Consider the following 22,752-nt stretch of genomic DNA (forward strand, 5'->3'; position numbering starts at 1 on the left):
CCTCCGACAGTGCGGCACTCCCTCTGCACTAACCATCCAACAGTGTGGCACTCCCTCAGCACTGACCCTCCGACAGTGCCGCACTCCCTCAGCACTGACCCTCCGACAGTGCCCACTCCCATAGCACAGACCCTCCGACAGTGCGGCGCTCCCTCAGCATTGACCCTCCGACAGTGCCCAGTCCCTCAGCACTAACCCTCCGACAGTGCCCACTCCCTCAACACTGACCCTCCGACAGTGCATCGCTCCCTCAGCACTGACCCTCCGACAGTGCGGCAGTCCCTCAGCACAGACCCTCCGACAGTGCGGCACTCCCTCAGCACTGACCCTCCGACAGTGTGGCACTCCCTCAGCACTGACTATCTGACAGTGCGGCACTCCCTCAGCACTGACCCTCTGACAGTGTGGCACTCCCTCAGCAATAACCCTCCAACAGTGTGGCACTCCCTCAGCACTGACCCTCCGACAGTGCGTCAGTAACTCAGCACCGACCCTTCGACAGTGTGGCACCCCCTCAGCACTGACCCTCTGACAGTCCGGCACTCCCTCAGCACTGACCCTCCGACAGTGCCCGCTCCCTCAGCACTGACCCTCCGACAGTGCCCGTTCCCTCAGCACTGACCCTCCGACAGTGCCGCACTCCCTCAGCACTGACCCTCCGACAGTGCCCGCTCCCTCAGCACTGACCCTCCGACAGTGCCGCACTCCCTCAGCACTGACCCTCCGACAGTGCCCGCTCCCTCAGCACTGACCCTCCGACAGTGCCGCACTCCCTCAGCACTGACCCTCCGACAGTGCCCACTCCCACAGCACAGACCCTCCGACAGTGCAGCGCTCCCTCAGCATTGACCCTTCGACAGTGTCCGCTCCCTCAGCACTGACCCACCGACAATGCGGCACTCCCTCAGCACTGACTCCCCGACAGTGCCCGCTCCCTCAGCACTGACCCTCCGACAGTGCCGCACTCCCTCAGCACTGACCCTCCGACAGTGCCCACTCCCATAGCACAGACCCTCCGACAGTGCGGCGCTCCCTCAGCACTGACCCTCCGACAGTGCCGCACTCCCTCAGCACTGACCCTCCGACAGTGCCCACTCCCACAGCACAGACCCTCCGACAGTGCGGCACTCCCTCAGCACTGACCCTCCGACAGTGCGGCACTCCCTCTGCACTAACCATCCAACAGTGTGGCACTCCCTCAGCACTGACCCTCCGACAGGGCAGCACTCCCTCAGCACTAACCATCCAAAAGTGTGGCACTCCCTCAGCACTGACCCTCCGACAGTGCCCACTCCCTCAGCACTGACCCTCTGACAGTGCCCACTCCGTCAGCACTGACCCTCCGACAGTGCGCACTCCCTCAGCACTGACCCTCCGACAGCGCCCACTCCCTCAGCGCTGACCCCCCGACAGTGCGGCACTCCCTCAGCACTGACCCCCCGACAGTGCCGCACTCCCTCAGCACTGACCCTCCGACAGTGCCCACTCCCTCAGCACTGACCCCCCGACAGTGCCCACTCCCTCAGCACTGACCCTCCGACAGTGTGGCACTCCCTCAGCACTGACCCTCCGACAGTGCCCGCTCCCTCAGCACTGACCCTCCGACAGTGCCCACTCCCTCAGCACTGACCCTCCGACAGTGCGGCACTCCCTCAGCACTAACCATCCAACAGTGTGGCACTCCCTCAGCACTGACCCTCCGACAGGGCAGCACTCCCTCAGCACTAACCATCCAACAGTGTGGCACTCCCTCAGCACTGACCCTCCGACAGTGCCTACTCCCTCAGCACTGACCCTCTGACAGTGCCCACTCCGTCAGCACTGACCCTCCGACAGTGCCCACTCCCTCAGCACTGACCCTCCAACAGTGTGGCACTCCCTCAGCACTGACCCTCCGACAGTGCCCGCTCCCTCAGCACTGACCCTCCGACAGTGCCCGCTCCCTCAGCACTGACCCTCCGACAGTGCGGCACTCCTCAGCACTGACCCTCCGACAGTGCGGCACTCCCTCAGCACTGACACTCCGACAGTGCCCACTCCCTCAGCACTGACCCTCCGACAGTGCCCACTCCCTCAGCACTGACCCTCTGACAGTGCCCACACCCTCAGCACTGACCCTCTGACAATGCCCACTCCCTCAGCACAGACCCTCCGACAGTGCGTCACTCCCTCAGCACTGACCCTCCGACAGTGCCCACTCCTTCAGCATTGACCCTCCGAAAGTGCAGCACTCCCTCAGCACTGACCCCCAGACAGTGCCCAGTCCCTCAGCACTGACCCTCCGACACTGCCCACTCCCTCAACACTGACCCTCCGACAGTGCGTCGCTCCCTCAGCACTGACCCTCCAACAGTGTGGCACTCCCTCAGCACTGACCCTCCGACAGTGCCCACTCCGTCAACACTGACCCTCTGACCGTGCGGCGCTCCCTCAGCACTGACCCTCCGACAATGCGGCACTCCCTCAGCACTAACCCTCCGACAGTGCCCACTCCCTCAGCATTGACCCTCCGACAGTGCGGCACTCCCTCAGCACTGACCCTCCGACAGTGCCCACTCCCTCGGCACTGACCCTCCGACAGTGCAGCACTCCCTCAGCACTGACCCTCCCACATCCGACGCTCCCACAGCAATGACCCTCCGACAGTGCCCGCTCCCTCAGCACTGACCCTCCGACAATGCGGCACTCCCTCAGTACTAACCCTCCAACAGTGTGGCACTCCCTCAGCACTGACCCTCCGACAATGCGGCACTCCCTCAGTACTCACCCTCCAACAGTGCGGCGCTCCCTCAGCACTAACCCTCCGACAGTGCGGTGCTCCCTCAGCATTGACCCTCCGACAGTGCGGCGCTCCCTCAGGACTGACTCTCTGACAGTGCCCACTCCCTCACCACTGACCCTCCGACAGTGCCCACTCCCTCAACACTGACCCTCCGACAGTGCGTCGCTCCCTCAGCACTGACCCTCCGACAGTGCGGCAGTCCCTCAGCACTGACCCACCGACAGTGTGGCACTCCCTCAGCACTGACCCTCCGACAGTGCCCACTCCCTCAGCACTGACCCTCCGACAGTGCCCACTCCCTAAGCACTGACCATCCAACAGTGTGGCACTCCCTCAGCACTGACCCTCCGACAGTGCCCGCTCTCTCAGCACTGACCCTCTGACAGTGCCCGCTCCATCAGCACTGACCCTCCGACAGTGCCGCACTCCCTCAGCACTGACCTTCCGACAGTGCCCACTCCCTCAGTACTGACCCTCCGACAATGCAGCACTCCCTCAGCACTGACCGTCCGACAGTGCCCACTCCCTCAGCACGGACCCTCCGACAATGCCCACTCCCTCAACACTGACCCTCAGACAGTGCCCAGTCCCTCAGCACTGACCCTCCGACAGTGCCCACTCCCTCAACACTGACCCTCAGACAGTGCCCAGTCCCTCAGCACTGACCCTCCGACAGTGCCCACTCCCTCAGCACTGACCCTCAGACAGTGCCCAGTTCCTCAGCACTGACCCTCCGACAGTGCCCACTCCCTCAACACTGACCCTCCGACAGTGCGTCGCTCCCTCAGCACTGACTATCTGACAGTGTGGCACTCCCTCAGCACTGACCCTCCGACAGTGTGCCACTCCCTCAGCACTGACCCTCCGACAGTGCGTCAGTCACTCAGCACCGACCCTCCGACAGTGTGGCGCTCCCTCAGCACTGACCCTCCGACAGTGCGGCGCTCCCTCAGCATTGACCCTCCGACAGTGCCCGCTCCCTCAGCACTGACCCTCCGACAGTGTGCCACTCCCTCAGCACTGACCCTCCGACAGTGCGTCAGTCACTCAGCACCGACCCTCCGACAGTGTGGCGCTCCCTCAGCACTGACCCTCCGACAGTGCGGCGCTCCCTCAGCATTGACCCTCCGACAGTGCCCGCTCCCTCAGCACTGACCCTCCGACAGTGCAGCACTCCCTCAGCACTGACCCTCCGACAGTGCCCACTCCCTCAGCACTGACCCTCCGACAGTGCCCACTCCCTCAGCACTGACCCTCCGACAGTGCGGCATTCCCTCAGCGCTGACCCTCCGACAGCGCCCACTCCCTCAGCACTGACCCTCTGACAGTGCGGCATTCCCTCAGCGCTGACCCTCCGACAGTGCCCACTCCCTCAGCACTAACCATCCAACAGTGTGGCACTCCCTCAACACTGACCCTCCGACAGGGCAGCACTCCCTCAGCACTAACCATCCAACAGTGTGGCACTCCCTCAACACTGACCCTCCGACAGTGCCCACTCCCTCAGCACTGAACATCCGACAGTGCGGTACTCCCTCAGCACTGACCCTCCGACAGTGCGGCATTCTCTCAGCACTGACCCTCCGACAGTGCCCACTCCCTCAGCGCTGACCCTCCGACAGTGCACGCTCCCTCAGCACTGACCCTCCGACAGTGCGGAGCTCCCTCAGCACTGACCCTCCGACAGTGCCCACTCCCTCAGCACTGACCCTCCGACAGTGCCCACTCCCTCAGTACTGACCCTCCGACAATTCAGCACTCCCTCAGCACTGACCGTCCGACAGTGCCCACTCCCTCAGCACTGACCCTCCGACAATGCGGCACTCCCTCAGCACTGACCCCCCGACAGTGCCACACTCCCTCAGCACTGACCCTCTGACAGTGCCCACTCCGTCAGCACTGACCCTCCGACAGTGCGCACTCCCTCAGCACTGACCCTCCAACAGCGCCCACTCCCTCAGCGCTGACCCCCCGACAGTGCGGCACTCCCTCAGCACTGACCCCCCGACAGTGCCGCACTCCCTCAGCACTGACCCTCCGACAGTGCCCACTCCCTCAGCACTGACCCCCCGACAGTGCCCACTCACTCAGCACTGACCCTCCGACAGTGTGGCACTCCCTCAGCACTGACCCTCCGACAGTGCCCGCTCACTCAGCACTGACCTTCCGACAGTTCGGCACTCCCTCAGCACTGACCCTCCGACAGTGTGGCACTCCCTCAGCACTGACCCTCTGACAGTGCCCACTCCCTCAGCACTGACCCTCCGACAGTGCCCACTCCCTCAGCACTGACCCTCCAACAGTGTGGCACTCCCTCAGCACTGACGCTCCGACAGTGCCCGCTCCCTCAGCACTGACCCTCCGACAGTGCCCGCTCCCTCAGCACTGACCCTCCGACAGTGCCCACTCCCTCAGCACTGACCCTCCGACAGTGCCGCACTCCCTCAGCACTGACCCTCCGACAGGGCCCACTCCCTCAGCACTGACCCTCCGACAGTTCATCGCTCCCTCAGCACTGACCCTCCGACAGTGCGGCAGTCCCTCAGCACAGACCCTCCGACAGTGCGGCACTCCCTCAGCACTGACCCTCCGACAGTGTGGCACTCCCTCAGCACTGACTATCTGACAGTGCGGCACTCCCTCAGCACTGACCCTCTGACAGTGTGGCACTCCCTTAGCTCTGACCCTCCGACAGTGCGGCACTCCCTCAGCACTAACCCTCCAACAGTGTGGCACTCCCTCAGCACTGACCCTCCGACAATGCGGCACTCCCTCAGCACTGACCCTCCGACAGTACGTCAGTCACTCAGCACTGACCCTCCGACAGTGCGGCACTCCCACAGCACTGACCCTCCGACAATTCAGCACTCCCTCAGCACTGACCGTCCAACAGTGCCCACTCCCTCAGCACTGACCCCCCGACAGTGCCACACTCCCTCAGCACTGACCCTCTGACAGTGCCCACTCCGTCAGCACTGCCCCTCCGACAGTGCGCACTCCCTCAGCACTGACCCTCCGACAGCGCCCACTCCCTCAGCGCTGACCCCCCGACAGTGCGGCACTCCCTCAGCACTGACCCCCCGACAGTGCCGCACTCCTTCAGCACTGACCCTCCGACAGTGCCCACTCCCTCAGCACTGATCCCCCGACAGTGTCCACTCCCTCAGCACTGACCCTCCGACAGTGTGGCACTCCCTCAGCACTGACCCTCCGACAGTGCCCGCTCACTCAGCACTGACCTTCCGACAGTTCGGCACTCCCTCAGCACTGACCCTCCGACAGTGTGGCACTCCCTCAGCACTGACCCTCCGACAGTGCCCACTCCCTCAGCACTGACCCTCCGACAGTGCTCACTCCCTCAGCACTGACCTTCCAACAGTGTGGCACTCCCTCAGCACTGACCCTCCGACAGTGCCCGCTCCCTCAACACTGACCCTCCGACAGTGCGGGGCTCCCTCAGCACTGACCCTCCGACAGTGCGGGGCTCCCTCAGCACTGACCCTCCGACAATGCAGCACACCCTCAGCACTGACCGTCCGACAGTGCCCACTCCCTCAGTACTGACCCTCCGACAATGCAGCACTCCCTCAGCACTGACCCTCCGACATTGCGGCACTCCCTCAGCACTGACCCTCCGACAGTGCCCACTCCCTCAGCACTGACCCTCAGACAGTGCCCAGTCCCTCAGCACTAACCCTCCGACAGTGCCCACTCCCTCAGCACTGACCCTCCGACAGTGCGGCAGTCCCTCAGCACAGACCCTCCGACAGTGTGGCACTCCCTCAGCACTGACCCTCCGACAGTGTGGCACTCCCTCAGCACAGACCCTCCGACAGTGTGGCACTCCCTCAGCACTGACCCTCCGACAGTGTGGCACTCCCTCAGCACTGACTATCTGACAGTGCGGCACTCCCTCAGCACTGACCCTCTGACAGTGTGGCACTCCCTTAGCTCTGACCCTCCGACAGTGCGGCCCTCCCTCAGCACTGACCCTCCGACAGTGCGGCCCTCCCTCAGCACTGACCCTCCGACAATGCGGCACTCCCTCAGCACTGACCCTCCGATAGTGCGTCAGTCACTCAGCACCGACCCTCCGACAGTGTGGCACTCCCTCAGCACTGACCTTCCGACAGTGCCCACTCCCTCAGCGCTGACCCCCCGACTGTGCCCACTCCCTCAGTACTGACCCCCCGACAATTCAGCACTCCCTCAGCACTGACCGTCCGACAGTGCCCACTCCCTCAGCACTGACCTTCCGACAGTGCCCACTCCCTCAGTACTGACCCCCCGACAATTCAGCACTCCCTCAGCACTGACCGTCCGACAGTGCCCACTCCCTCAGCACTGACCCTCCGACAATGCGGCACTCCCTCAGCACTGACCCCCCGACAGTGCCACACTCCCTCAGCACTGACCCTCTGACAGTGCCCACTCCGTCAGCACTGACCCTCCGACAGTGCGCACTCCCTCAGCACTGACCCTCCGACAGTGCGGGGCTCCCTCAGCACTGACCCTCCGACAATGCAGCACACCCTCAGCACTGACCGTCCGACAGTGCCCACTCCCTCAGTACTGACCCTCCGACAATGCAGCACTCCCTCAGCACTGACCCTCCGACATTGCGGCACTCCCTCAGCACTGACCCTCCGACAGTGCCCACTCCCTCAGCACTGACCCTCAGACAGTGCCCAGTCCCTCAGCACTAACCCTCCGACAGTGCCCACTCCCTCAGCACTGACCCTCCGACAGTGCGGCAGTCCCTCAGCACAGACCCTCCGACAGTGTGGCACTCCCTCAGCACTGACCCTCCGACAGTGTGGCACTCCCTCAGCACAGACCCTCCGACAGTGTGGCACTCCCTCAGCACTGACCCTCCGACAGTGTGGCACTCCCTCAGCACTGACTATCTGACAGTGCGGCACTCCCTCAGCACTGACCCTCTGACAGTGTGGCACTCCCTTAGCTCTGACCCTCCGACAGTGCGGCACTCCCTCAGCACTAACCCTCCAACAGTGTGGCACTCCCTCAGCACTGACCCTCCGACAATGCGGCACTCCCTCAGCACTGACCCTCCGATAGTGCGTCAGTCACTCAGCACCGACCCTCCGACAGTGTGGCACTCCCTCAGCACTGACCTTCCGACAGTGCCCACTCCCTCAGCGCTGACCCCCCCGACTGTGCCCACTCCCTCAGTACTGACCCCCCGACAATTCAGCACTCCCTCAGCACTGACCGTCCGACAGTGCCCACTCCCTCAGCACTGACCCTCCGACAATGCGGCACTCCCTCAGCACTGACCCCCCGACAGTGCCACACTCCCTCAGCACTGACCCTCTGACAGTGCCCACTCCGTCAGCACTGACCCTCCGACAGTGCGCACTCCCTCAGCACTGACCCTCCAACAGCGCCCACTCCCTCAGCGCTGACCCCCCGACAGTGCGGCACTCCCTCAGCACTGACCCCCCGACAGTGCCGCACTCCCTCAGCACTGACCCTCCGACAGTGCCCACTCCCTCAGCACTGACCCCCCGACAGTGCCCACTCCCTCAGCACTGACCCTCCGACAGTGTGGCACTCCCTCAGCACTGACCCTCCGACAGTGCCCGCTCACTCAGCACTGACCTTCCAACAGTTCGGCACTCCCTCAGCACTGACCCTCCGACAGTGTGGCACTCCCTCAGCACTGACCCTCCGACAGTGCCCACTCCCTCAGCACTGACCCTCCAATAGTGTGGCACTCCCTCAGCACTGACCCTCCGACAGTGCCCGCTCCCTCAGCACTGACCCTCCGACAGTGCCCGCTCCCTCAACACTGACCCTCCGACAGTGCGGGGCTCCCTCAGCACTGACCCTCCGACAGTGCGGGGCTCCCTCAGCACTGACCCTCCGACAATGCAGCACTCCCTCAGCACTGACCGTCCGACAGTGCCCACTCCCTCAGTACTGACCCTCCGACAATGCAGCACTCCCTCAGCACTGACCCTCCGACATTGCGGCACTCCCTCAGCACTGACCCTCCGACAGTGCCCACTCCCTCAGCACTGACCCTCAGACAGTGCCCAGTCCCTCAGCACTAACCCTCCGACAGTGCCCACTCCCTCAGCACTGACCCTCCGACAGTGCGGCAGTCCCTCAGCACAGACCCTCCGACAGTGTGGCACTCCCTCAGCACTGACCCTCCGACAGTGTGGCACTCCCTCAGCACAGACCCTCCGACAGTGTGGCACTCCCTCAGCACTGACCCTCCGACAGTGTGGCACTCCCTCAGCACTGACTATCTGACAGTGCGGCACTCCCTCAGCACTGACCCTCTGACAGTGTGGCACTCCCTTAGCTCTGACCCTCCGACAGTGCGGCACTCCCTCAGCACTAACCCTACAACAGTGTGGCACTCCCTCAGCACTGACCCTCCGACAATGCCCACTCCCTCAGCACTAACCCTCCAACAGTGTGGCACTCCCTCAGCACTGACCCTCCGACAGTGCGTCAGTCACTCAGCACCGACCCTCCGACAGTGTGGCACCCCCTCAGCACTGACCCTCCGACAGTGCGTCAGTCACTCAGCACCGACCCTCCGACAGTGTGGCACCCCCTCAGCACTGACCCTCTGACAGTCCGGCACTCCCTCAGCACTGACCCTCCGACAGTGCCCGCTCCCTCAGCACTGACCATCCGACAGTGCCCGCTCCCTCAGCACTGACCCTCCGACAGTGCCGCACTCCCTCAGCACTGACCCTCCGACAGTGCCCGCTCCCTCAGCACTGACCCTCCAACAGTGTGGCACTCCCTCAGCTCTGACCCTCCGACAGTGCGGCACTCCCTCAACACTGACCCTCCGACAGGGCAGCACTCCCTCAACATTGTCCCTCCGACAGTGCCCACTCCCTCAGCACTGAACCTCCGACAGTGCCCGCTCCCTCAGCACTGACCCTCCGACAGTGCGGCATTCTCTCAGCACTGACCCTCCGACAGTGCCCACTCCCTCAGCACTGACCCTCCGACAGTGCCCACTCCTTCAGCACTTACCCTCAGACAGTGCCCAGTCCCTCAGCACTAACCCTCCGACAGTGCCCACTCCCTCAACACTGACCCTCCGACAGTGCATCGCTCCCTCAGCACTGATCCTCCGACAGTGCGGCAGTCCCTCAGCACAGACCCTCCGACAGTGCGGCACTCCCTCAGCACTGACCCTCCGACAGTGTGGCACTCCCTCAGCACTGACTATCTGACAGTGCGGCACTCCCTCAGCACTGACCCTCTGACAGTGTGGCACTCCCTTAGCTCTGACCCTCCGACAGTGCGGCACTCCCTCAGCACTAACCCTCCAACAGTGTGGCACTCCCTCAGCACTGACCCTCCGACAATGCGGCACTCCCTCAGCACTGACCCTCCGATAGTGCGGCACTCCCTCAGCACTGACCCTCCGACAGTGCGTCAGTCACTCAGCACCGACCCTCCGACAGTGTGGCACTCCCTCAGCACTGACCTTCCGACAGTGCCCACTCCCTCAGCGCTGACCCCCCGACTGTGCCCACTCCCTCAGTACTGACCCTCCGACAATTCAGCACTCCCTCAGCACTGACCGTCCGACAGTGCCCACTCCCTCAGCACTGACCCTCCGACAATGCGGCACTCCCTCAGCACTGACCCCCCGACAGTGCCACACTCCCTCAGCACTGACCCTCTGACAGTGCCCACTCCGTCAGCACTGACCCTCCGACAGTGCGCACTCCCTCAGCACTGACCCTCCGACAGCGCCCACTCCCTCAGCGCTGACCCCCCGACAGTGCGGCACTCCCTCAGCACTGACCCCCCGACAGTGCCGCACTCCCTCAGCACTGACCCTCCGACAGTGCCCACTCCCTCAGCACTGACCCCCCGACAGTGCCCACTCCCTCAGCACTGACCCTCCGACAGTGTGGCACTCCCTCAGCACTGACCCTCCGACAGTGCCCGCTCACTCAGCACTGACCTTCCGACAGTTCGGCACTCCCTCAGCACTGACCCTCCGACAGTGTGGCACTCCCTCAGCACTGACCCTCCGACAGTGCCCACTCCCTGAGCACTGACCCTCCGACAGTGCCCACTCCCTCAGCACTGACCCTCCAACAGTGTGGCACTCCCTCAGCACTGACCCTCCGACAGTGCCCGCTCCCTCAGCACTGACCCTCCGACAGTGCCCGCTCCCTCAACACTGACCCTCCGACAGTGCGGGGCTCCCTCAGCACTGACCCTCCGACAGTGCGGGGCTCCCTCAGCACTGACCCTCCGACAATGCAGCACTCCCTCAGCACTGACCGTCCGACAGTGCCCACTCCCTCAGTACTGACCCTCCGACAATGCAGCACTCCCTCAGCACTGACCCTCCGACATTGCGGCACTCCCTCAGCACTGACCCTCCGACAGTGCCCAGTCCCTCAGCACTGACCCTCAGACAGTGCCCAGTCCCTCAGCACTAACCCTCCGACAGTGCCCACTCCCTCAGCACTGACCCTCCGACAGTGCGGCAGTCCCTCAGCACAGACCCTCCGACAGTGTGGCACTCCCTCAGCACTGACCCTCCGACAGTGTGGCACTCCCTCAGCACAGACCCTCCGACAGTGTGGCACTCCCTCAGCACTGACCCTCCGACAGTGCGGCACTCCCTCAGCACTGACCCTCCGACAGTGCGTCAGTCACTCAGCACCGACCCTCCGACAGTTTGGCACCCCCTCAGCACTGACCCTCCGACAGTGCCCGCTCCCTCAGCACTGACCCTCCGACAGTGCCCGCTCCCTCAGCACTGACCCTCCGACAGTGCCGCACTCCCTCAGCACTGACCCTCCGACAGTGCCCGCTCCCTCAGCACTGACCCTCCAACGGTGTGGCACTCCCTCAGCTCTGACCCTCCGACAGTGCGGCACTCCCTCAACACTGACCCTCCGACAGGGCAGCACTCCCTCAACACTGACCCTCCGACAGTGCCCACTCCCTCAGCACTGAACCTCCGACAGTGCGGTACTCCCTCAGCACTGACCCTCCGACAGTGCGGCATTCTCTCAGCACTGACCCTCCGACAGTGCCCACTCCCTCAGCACTGACCCTCCGACAGTGCCCACTCCTTCAGCACTTACCCTCAGACAGAGCCCAGTCCCTCAGCACTAACCCTCCGACAGTGCCCACTCCCTCAACACTGACCCTCCGACAGTGCATCGCTCCCTCAGCACTGACCCTCCGACAGTGCGGCAGTCCCTCAGCACAGACCCTCCGACAGTGCGGCACTCCCTCAGCACTGACCCTCCGACAGTGTGGCACTCCCTCAGCACTGACTATCTGACAGTGCGGCACTCCCTCAGCACTGACCCTCTGACAGTGTGGCACTCCCTTAGCTCTGACCCTCCGACAGTGCGGCACTCCCTCAGCACTAACCCTCCAACAGTGTGGCACTCCCTCAGCACTGACCCTCCGACAATGCGGCACTCCCTCAGCACTAACCCTCCAACAGTGTGGCACTCCCTCAGCACTGACCCTCCGACAGTGCGTCAGTCACTCAGCACCGACCCTCCGACAGTGTGGCACTCCCTCAGCACTGACCTTCCGACAGTGCCCACTCCCTCAGCGCTGCCCCCCGACTGTGCCCACTCCCTCAGTACTGAACCTCCGACAATTCAGCACTACCTCAGCACTGACCGTCCGACAGTGCCCACTCCCTCAGCACTGACCCTCCGACAATGCGGCACTCCCTCAGCACTGACCCCCCGACAGTGCCCACTCCCTCAGTACTGACCCTCCGACAATGCAGCACTCCCTCAGCACTGACCGTCCGACAGTGCCCACTCCCTCAGCACTGACCCTCCGACAGTGCGGGGCTCCCTCAGCACTGACCCTCCGACAGTGCGGGGCTCCCTCAGCACTGACCTTCCGACAGTGCCCACTCCCTCAGTACTGACCCTCCGACAATGCAGCACTCCCTCAGCACTGACCGTCCGACAGTGCCCACTCCCTCAGTACTGACCCTCCGACAATGCAGCACTCCCTCAGCACTGACCCTCCGACATTGCGGCACTCCCTCAGCACTGACCCTCAGACAGTGCCCAGTCCCTCAGCACTAACCCTCCGACAGTGCCCACTCCCTCAGCACTGACCCTCCGACAGTGCATCGCTCCCTCAGCACTGACCCTCCGACAGTGCCGCAGTCCCTCAGCACAGACCCTCCGACAGTGCGGCACTCCCTCAGCACTGACCCTCCGACAGTGTGGCACTCCCTCAGCACAGACCCTCCGACAGTGTGGCACTCCCTCAGCACTGACCCTCCGACAGTGTGGCACTCCCTCAGCACAGACCCTCCGACAGTGTGGCACTCCCTCAGCACTGACCCTCCGACAGTGCCCACTCCCTCAGCACTGACCCTCTGACAGTGTAGCACTCCCTTAGCTCTGACCCTCCGACAGTGCGGCACTCCCTCAGCACTAACCCTCCAACAGTGTGGCACTCCCTCAGCACTGACCCTCCGACAGTGCGGCACTCCCTCAGCACTAACCCTCCAACAGTGTGGCACTCCCTCAGCACTGACCCTCCGACAATGCGGCACTCCCTCAGCACTAACCCTCCAACAGTGTGGCACTCCCTCAGCACTGACCCTCCGACAGTGCGTCAGTCACTCAGCACCGACCCTCCGACAGTGTGGCACCCCCTCAGCACTGACCCTCTGACAGTCCGGCACTCCCTCAGCACTGACCCTCCGACAGTGCCCGCTCCCTCAGCACTGACCATCCGACAGTGCCCGCTCCCTCAGCACTGACCCTCCGACAGTGCCGCACTCCCTCAGCACTGACCCTCCGACAGTGCCTGCTCCCTCAGCACTGACCCTCCAACAGTGTGGCACTCCCTCAGCACTGACCCTCCGACAGTGCGGCACTCCCTCAACACTGACCCTCTGACAGGGCAGCACTCCCTCAACACTGACCCTCCGACAGTGCCCACTCCCTCAGCACTGAACCTCCGACAGTGCGGTACTCCCTCAGCACTGACCCTCCGACAGTGCGGCATTCTCTCAGCACTGACCCTCCGACAGTGCCCACTCCCTCAGCGCTGACCCTCCGACAGTGCCTACTCCCTCAGCACTGACCCTCCAACAGTGTGGCACTCCCTCAGTACTGACCCTCCGACAGTGCCCGCTCCCTCAGCACTGACCCTCCGACAATGCGGCACTCCCTCAGCACTAACCCTCCAACAGTGTGGCACTCCCTCAGCACTGACCCTCCGACAGTGCCCACTCCCTCAGCACTGACTCTCCGACAGTGCGGCACTCCCTCAGCACTGACTCTCTGACAGTGTGGCGCTCCCTCAGCACTGACCCTCCGACAGTGTCCACTCCCTCAGCACTGACCCTCCGACAGTGCGGCACTCCCACAGCACTGATCCTCCCACAGTGCGGTGCTCCCTCAGCATTGACCCTCCGACAGTGCCCGCTCCCTCAACACTGACCCTCCGACAGTGCCCACTCCCTCAGCACTGACCCTCCCGACAGTACGGCACTCCCTCAGGACTGACCCTCCAACAGTGTCCACTCCCTCAGCACTGACTCTCTGACAGTGCGGCACTGCCTCAGCACTGACCCTCCCACAGTGTGGCGCTCCCTCAGGACTGACTCTCTGACAGTGCCCACTCCCTCAACACTGACCCTCCGACAGTGCGTCACCCCCTCAGCACTGACCCTCCGACAGTGCCCACTCCCTCAGCACTGACCCTCCGACAGTGTGGCACTCCCTCAGCACTGACCCTCCGACTGTGTGGCATTCCCTCAGCACTGACCCTCTGACAGTGCGGCACAGCCTCAGCACTGACCCTCTGACAGTGTGGCACTCCCTCAGCACTGACTATCTGACAGTGCGGCACTCCCTCAGCACTGACCCTCTGACAGTGTGACACTCCCTCAGCACTGACCCTCCGACAGTGCGGCGCTCCCTCAGCACTTAACCCTCCGACAGTGTGGCACCCCCTCAGCACTGACCCTCCGACAGTGTGGCACTCCCTCAGCACTGACCCTCTGACAGTCCGGCACTCCCTCAGCTCTGACCCTCCGACAGTGCGGCACTCCCTCAGGACTAACCCTCCAACAGTGTGGCACCCCCTCAGCACTGACCCTCCGACAGTGCCCACTTCCTCAGCACTGACCCTCCGACAGTGCCCACTCCCTCAGCATTGACCCTTCGACAGTGCGGTTCTCCCTCAGCACTGACCCTCCGACAGTGCGGCACTCCCTCAGTACTGACCCTCCGACAGTGCCCACTCCCTCAGCACTGACCCTCTGACAGTCCGGCACTCCCTCAGCTCTGACCCTCCGACAGTGCGGCACTCCCTCAGCACTGACCCTCCGACACTGCCCACTCCCTCAGTACTGACCCTCCGACAGTGCCCAATCCCTCAACATTGACCCTCCGACAGTGTGGCGCTCCCTCAGCACTGACCCTCCGACAGTGCCCACTCCCTCAGCACTGACCCTCCCACAGTGCGGCACTCCCTCAGCACTGACCCTCCCACAGTTCGGCGCTCCCTCAGGACTGACCCTCCAACAGTGCCCACTCCCTCAGCACTGACCGTCCTACAGTGCGGCACTCCATCAGCACTGACCCTCCGACAGTGCCCACTCCCTCAGCACTGACCGTCCGACAGTGCGGCACTCCCTCAGCACTGACCCTCCGACAGTGCGGCACTCCCTCAGCACTGACCCTCCGACAGTGGGACACTTCCTCAGCACTGACCCGCCGACAGTGTGGCGCTCCCTCAGGACTGACTCTCTGACAGTGCCCACTCCCTCAGCACTGACCGTCCGACAGTGCGGCACTCCCTCAGCACTGACCCTCCGACAGTGGGACACTTCCTCAGCACTGACCCGCCGACAGTGTGGCGCTCCCTCAGGACTGACTCTCTGACAGTGCGGCACCCCCTCAGCACTGACCATCCCACAGTGTGGTGCTCCCTCAACACTGACTCTCTGACAGTGCCCACTCCCTCAGCACTGACCCTCCGACAGTGCCCACTCCCTCAACACTGACCCTCCGACAGTGCGTCGCTCCCTTCGCACTGACCCTCCGACAGTGCGGCAGTCCCTCAGCGCTGACTATCTGACAGTGCGGCACAGCCTCAGCACTGACCCTCTGACAGTGCGGCGCTCCCTCAGCACTGACCCTCCGACAGTGTGGCACCCCCTCAGCACTGACCCTCTGACAGTGCCCGCTCCCTCAGCACTGACCCTCTGACAGTGCGGCACTCCCTCAGCACTGATCCTCCAACAGTGCGGCACTCCCTCAGCACTAACCCTCCAACAGTGTGGCACCCCCTCAGCACTGACCCTCCGACAGTGCCCACTTCCTCAGCACTGACCCTCCTACAGTGCCCACTCCCTCAGCACTGACCCTCCGACAGTACGGCACTCCCTCAGTACTGACCCTCCGACAGTGCGGCACTCCCTCAGCACTGACCCTCTGACAGTCCGGCTCTCCCTCGTCTCTGACCCTCTGACAGTCCGGCACTTCCTCAGCACTGACCCTCCGACAGTGCGTCGCTCCCTCAGCACTGACCCTCCGACAGTGCGGCACTCCCTCAGCTCTGACCCTCTGACAGTCCGGCACTCCCTCAGCACTGACCCTCCGACAGTGCCCACTCCCTCAGCACTGACCCTCCGACAGTGCGGCGCTCCCTCAGCACTGACCCCCCGACAGGGTGGCACCCCCTCAGCACTGACCCTCTGACAGTGCCCGCTCCCTCAACACGGACCCTCCGACAGTGCGGCACTCCCTCAGCTCTGACCCTCCGACAGTGCAGCACTCCCTCAGCACTGACCCTCCAACAGTGCGGCACTCCCTCAGCACTGACCCTCCGACAGTGCGGTTCTCCCTCAACACTGACCCTCCGACAGTGCGGCACTCCCTCAGTATTGACCCTCCGACAGTGCCCACTCCCTCAGCACTGACCTCCGACAATGCGGCACTCCCTCAGTACTGACCCTCCGACAGTGCCCACTCCCTCAGCTCTGACCCTCCGACAATGTAGCACTCCCTCAGCTCTGACCCTCCGACAGTGCGGCACTCCCTCAGCTCTGACCCTCTGACAGTCCGGCACTCCCTCAGCTCTGACCCTCCGACAGTGCGGCGCTCCCTCAGCACTGACCCTCCGACAGTGCCCACTCCCTCAGCTCTGACCCTCTGACAGTCCGGCACTCCCTCAGCTCTGACCCTCTGACAGTCCGGCACTCCCTCAGCTCTGACCCTCCGACAGTGCGGCGCTCCCTCAGCACTGACCCTCCGACAGTGCCCACTCCCTCAGCATTGACCCTTCGACAGTGCGGTTCTCCCTCAGCATGACCCTCCGACAGTGTGGCACTCCCTCAGTACTGACCCTCTGACAGTGCCGACTCCCTCAGCACTAACCCTCCAACAGTGTGGCACTTCCTCAGCACTGACCCTCCGACAATGCAGCACTCCCTCAGCACTGACCCTCCCACAGTGCCCAATCCCTCAGCATTGACCCTCCGACAGTGTGGCACTCCCTCAGCACTGACCCTCCAACAGTGCCCACTCCCTCAGCACTGACCCTCCCACAGTTCGGCGCTCCCTCAGGACTGATCCTCCAACAGTGCCCACTCCCTCAGCACTGACCGTCCTACAGTGCGGCACTCCCTCAGCACTGACCCTCCGACAGTGCCCACTCCCTCAGCACTGACCGTCCGACAGTGCGGCACTCCCTCAGCACTGACCCTCCGACAGTGGGACACTTCCTCAGCACTGACCCGCCGACAGTGTGGCGCTCACTCAGGACTGACTCTCTGACAGTGCGGCACCCCCTCAGCACTGACACTCCCACAGTGTGGCGCTCCCTCAGGACTGACTCTCTGACAGTGCCCACTCCCTCAGCACTGACCCTCCGACAGTGCCCACTCCCTCAACACTGACCCTCCGACAGTGCGTCGCTCCCTTCGCACTGACCCTCCGACAGTGTGGCACTCCCTCAGCACTGACTATCTGACAGTGCGGCACAGCCTCAGCACTGACCCTCTGACAGTGCGGCGCTCCCTCAGCACTGACCCTCCGACAGTGTGGCACCCCCTCAGCACTGACCCTCTGACAGTGCCCGCTCCCTCAGCACTGACCCTCTGACAGTGCGGCACTCCCTCAGCACTGATCCTCCAACAGTGCGGCACTCCCTCAGCACTAACCCTCCAACAGTGTGGCACCCCCTCAGCACTGACCCTCCGACAGTGCCCACTTCCTCAGCACTGACCCTCCTACAGTGCCCACTCCCTCAGCACTGACCCTCCGACAGTACGGCACTCCCTCAGTACTGACCCTCCGACAGTGCGGCACTCCCTCAGCACTGACCCTCTGACAGTCCGGCTCTCCCTCGTCTCTGACCCTCTGACAGTCCGGCACTTCCTCAGCACTGACCCTCCGACAGTGCGGCACTCCCTCAGTACTGACCCTCCGACAGTGCGGTACTCCCTCAGCACTGACCCTCTGACAGTCCGGCTCTCCCTCGTCTCTGACCCTCTGACAGTCCGGCACTTCCTCAGCACTGACCCTCCGACAGTGCGTCGCTCCCTCAGCACTGACCCTCCGACAGTGCGGCACTCCCTCAGCTCTGACCCTCTGACAGTCCGGCACTCCCTCAGCACTGACCCTCCGACAGTGCCCACTCCCTCAGCACTGACCCTCCGACAGTGCGGCGCTCCCTCAGCACTGACCCCCCGACAGGGTGGCACCCCCTCAGCACTGACCCTCTGACAGTGCCCGTTCCCTCAACACGGACCCTCCGACAGTGCGGCACTCCCTCAGCTCTGACCCTCCGACAGTGCAGCACTCCCTCAGCACTGACCCTCCAACAGTGCGGCACTCCCTCAGCACTGACCCTCCGACAGTGCGGTTCTCCCTCAGCACTGACCCACCGACAGTGCGGCACTCCCTCAGTATTGACCCTCCGACAGTGCCCACTCCCTTAGCACTGACCTCCGACAATGCGGCACTCCCTCAGTACTGACCCTCCGACAGTGCCCACTCCCTCAGCTCTGACCCTCCGACAATGCAGCACTCCCTCAGCTCTGACCCTCTGACAGTCCGGCACTCCCTCAGCTCTGACCCTCCGACAGTGCTGCGCTCCCTCAGCACTGACCCTCCGACAGTGCCCACTCCCTCAGCATTGACCCTTCGACAGTGCGGTTCTCCCTCAGCATGACCCTCCGACAGTCCGGCACTCCCTCAGTACTGACCCTCTGACAGTGCCGACTCCCTCAGCACTAACCCTCCAACAGTGTGGCACTTCCTCAGCACTGACCCTCCGACAATGCAGCACTCCCTCAGCACTGACCCTCCCACAGTGCCCAATCCCTCAGCATTGACCCTCCGACAGTGTGGCACTCCCTCAGCACTGACCCTCCGACAGTGCCCACTCCCTCAGCACTGACCCTCCCACAGTGCGGCACTCCCTCAGCACTGACCTTCCCACAGTCCGGCGCTCCCTCAGCACTGACCCTCCGACAGTGCGGCACTCCCTCAGCACTGACACTCCGACAGTGCCCACTCCCTCAGCACTGACCCTTCCACAGTGCGGCACTCCCTCAGCACTGACCTTCCCACAGTGCGGCACTCCCTCAGCACTGACCTTCCCACAGTCCGGCACTCCCTCAGCACTGACCCTCCGACAGTGCGGCACTCCCTCAGCACTGACCCTCCGACAGTGTGGCTCTCCCTCAGCGCTGACCTCCGACAGTGCAGCGCTCCCTCAGCACTGACCCTCCGATAGTGTGGCACCCCCTCAGCACTGACCCTCTGACAGTGTGCCACTCCCTCAGCACTGACCCTCCGACAGTGCGGCTCTCCCTCAGCACTGACCATCCGACAGTGCGGCACTCCCTCAGCGCTGACCCTTATACAGTGCGGCATTGTCTCAGTATTGACCCTCGAACAGTGCGGCGCTCTCTCAGCACTGACCCTCAGACAGTGTGGCACTCCCTCAGCACTGACCCTCCGACAGTGCGGCGCTCTCTCAGCACTGACCCTCAGACAGTGTGGCACTCCCTCAGCACTGACCCTCCGACAGTGTGGCACTCCCTCAGCACTGACCCTCCGACAGTGTGGCACTCCCTCAGCACTGACCATCCGACAGTGCGGCACTCCCTCAGCGCTGACCCTTATACAGTGCGGCATTGTCTCAGTATTGACCCTCGAACAGTGCGGCGCTCTCTCAGCACTGACCCTCCGACAGTGCGGCGCTCTCTCAGCACTGACCCTCAGACAGTGTGGCACTCCCTCAGCACTGACCCTCCGACAGTGTGGCACTCCCTCAGCACTGACCCTCCGACAGTGTGGCACTCCCTCAGCACTGACCCTCCAACAGTGCTGCGTTCCCTCAACACTGACCCTCCGACAGTACTCACTCCTTCAGCACTGACCCTGTGATAGTGCGGCACTCCCTCAGCACTGACCCTCTGACAGTGCAGCACACCCTCAGCACTGACTCTCCGACAGTGTGGCACCCCCTCAGCACTGACCCTCCGACAGTGCGGCACTCCCTCAGCACTGACCCTCCGACAACGTGATACTCTGAAGCAGTACTGAAGAAGGTGATTGAAGTGTCGGAGTGTGTGTTGTAAGGACAGTGTCTGGTAAATTGAAATGTGGGCACTGGGAATATTTGGAGCAGGTGGTGTGGTTGTGTATGGTGAAGTTGTGTGATTTACCAGTGGGTACAAAGTTACAAATCACACACAACACCAGGTTATAGTCCAACAGGTTTAATTGGAAGCACTAGCTTTCAGAGCAACGCTCCTTCATCAGGTGATTGTGGAGGGCTCGATCCTAACACACAGAATTTATAGCAAAAATTTGCAGTGTGATGTAACTGATATTATACATTGAAAAATTGATTGTCTGTTAGGCCTTTCATCTGTTAGAACACAGTGATAGTTTCACTTCTTTCATGTGTAAAAACGTTAGCTGTTAACAATGGTGATAGCTAGACAATATGTTGAAGGTGTTGGCCCCCTGTGTTCTCTGTCTATGACCTGATGTTTAGATTGATTCTAATCTAAAAAGTGAGATAACCGAGTTTTACATAAATTCATGCAGTTTTTGAGCTCAGTTCTACATGATGCATGCAGTTTTTGAGCAAAATGCAATGTAATTCTGCAAGTACAAATTCACCCCACAAACATATGTGTGCATGTGGGTCTTTGTCTGTCTGTGTGTGTGTGTCTGTCTGGGGTGGGGGGTGTGAGTGTGAGAAAGTGTATGTATGTGTGTGCGTGTGTGTGGTGAGTGCAGAGTGTCTTAAGTCTGTGAGGGGGTGCATGTGTGAGTGTGTGTGTCTGTGTGCCATCTGTGTGTATAGGAGTGCCTGTGTGTGTGTGTGTAGGAGTGTCTGTGTGTGTGTGTGTAGTGCAATGGTGATCACCTGTAATGTGACATGAACCCAAGGTCCCGGCTGAGGCCCTCCCTATGGGTACCGAACTTCGCTATCAGTCTCTGCTCGACCACTTTCCTCTGCTGCCCGTCCCGAAGTCCACCTTGGAGGATGGCCACCCGAAGGTCCGAGGCTGAATGTCCTGGACCACTGAAGTGTTCCCCAACTGGGAGGGAACCCTCCTGTCTGTTGATTGTTGTGCGGTGCCCATTCATCCATTGTCGTATAACCTGGTGTTGTGTGATTTTTAACTTTGTCCACCCCAGTCCGACACCGGCACTTCCACATCATTACCATGCCTGTAATGAGGACTTCGGGACGGGCAGCAGAGGAAAGTGGTCGAGCAGAGACTGATAGCGAAGTTCGGTACCCATAGGGAGGGCCTCAACCGGGACCTTGGGTTCATGTCACATTACAGGTGTCAGTGTTTACCCACAGTCCAGTCCTGGGCCCAGTTTGCTGTGTCCTGGGCTGTGTCCTGGGTTGTGTCGGGGGTTGGTGCTGGCTGGACTGGGGAGGGTGATGTATGGGAGGTACAGAGGGGATAATTCGGTGTGATTTGGAGAAGCCAATGGGAGAGGAGACTCAGGGATTAGAAAATGGGAGAATAAAACAGAAACACCTCAGACAAAATGGTTAATTTCGTTAGTTGGAGAGTAGCTGCTAATTTGAAGACCTTCTCTCAGCCGTTTTCACATTCAAATCCGAGAACTATTTTACAGAAAAGAAAAAAGACCAGGAGGAAATGTAAAAGCACAAATTAAAGTACAATTAAATAATTTTGAGATGCTGGTCCAGGTGATGTGGGAGATGGTAATCCCCATTGTAGTTGACAGTGAGCACACGGAGCAAGTGTTGGTTGCTTGAGGAACTCCAGCTCAGAGTTAATGAGCTGGGGTCTGAGCTTCAAACACTGTGACACACCAGGGAGGGGTGGAGTTACCTGGACACTGCGTTTCAGGAGCCAGTCGTTCTCCTTAGATGAACTAACCTGCATGTGGTCAGGGACAGGAGGGTGTGACCGAGTGAGGCAGGTCAAGGGGCCCAGGAGGTAGTGCTGAAGGACCCTCAGCCTGTGAGCTTGGCCAGGAGGAATGGGCTACTGGCTCTGTGTGGATGGGGAGAAGGACTGCAGGGAGGGTGGTCACACTGAGAACAGCACTGTGGGACAGGAGGCCATTCCAGTGGGGGGGGGGGGGGGGCAAGATAGAGATGAGATAGTGGTCGGGAATTCGTTAATCAGAGGGACAGTTTGGTGACTGAAATCAATCTGGAAATAAACACTGTGACCTCCAACACAGTCTGTCTCACTGATGGCAACAAACTGTGGGATTTGTGTAGATTCAGCCTAGTTTTGACAGTACAGTCTCAATGGGCCAAATAGCCTCCACTGTACTCGATAACTGTACAAAGCCTGATGATTGACCATCTGTTGTGAAGCTGAGTAATCTGCACCTTGAAGCGTTAACTCTGTTTCTCTCCCAGGAAGGCTGCCGGACCTGCTGAGTTTCTCCAGGAGTCTCTGCTGTGATCAG

At 62.1% G+C, this 22,752-nt stretch overlaps 1 protein-coding gene across 1 annotated transcript in view; it reads left to right on the forward strand.

Annotated features, from left to right (window-relative positions):
- LOC122548250 (kinesin-like protein KIFC3) overlaps window positions 1-22,084 on the forward strand; it is a 190,204-nt gene extending 168,120 nt beyond the window's left edge. The window contains exon 17 of the mRNA XM_087987773.1: window positions 22,016-22,084. Coding sequence (XP_087843899.1) covers window positions 22,016-22,084 — 69 coding nt within the window. The remainder of the gene's footprint in view (window positions 1-22,015) is intronic.
- The last annotated feature ends 668 nt before the right edge of the window (window positions 22,085-22,752 follow it).

This window comes from Chiloscyllium plagiosum, unplaced genomic scaffold, assembly GCF_037043375.1.
Source record: "Chiloscyllium plagiosum isolate Xiang-an unplaced genomic scaffold, Cpla_swu_hap1 HiC_scaffold_5, whole genome shotgun sequence".
NCBI classification, from domain to species: domain Eukaryota; kingdom Metazoa; phylum Chordata; class Chondrichthyes; order Orectolobiformes; family Hemiscylliidae; genus Chiloscyllium; species Chiloscyllium plagiosum.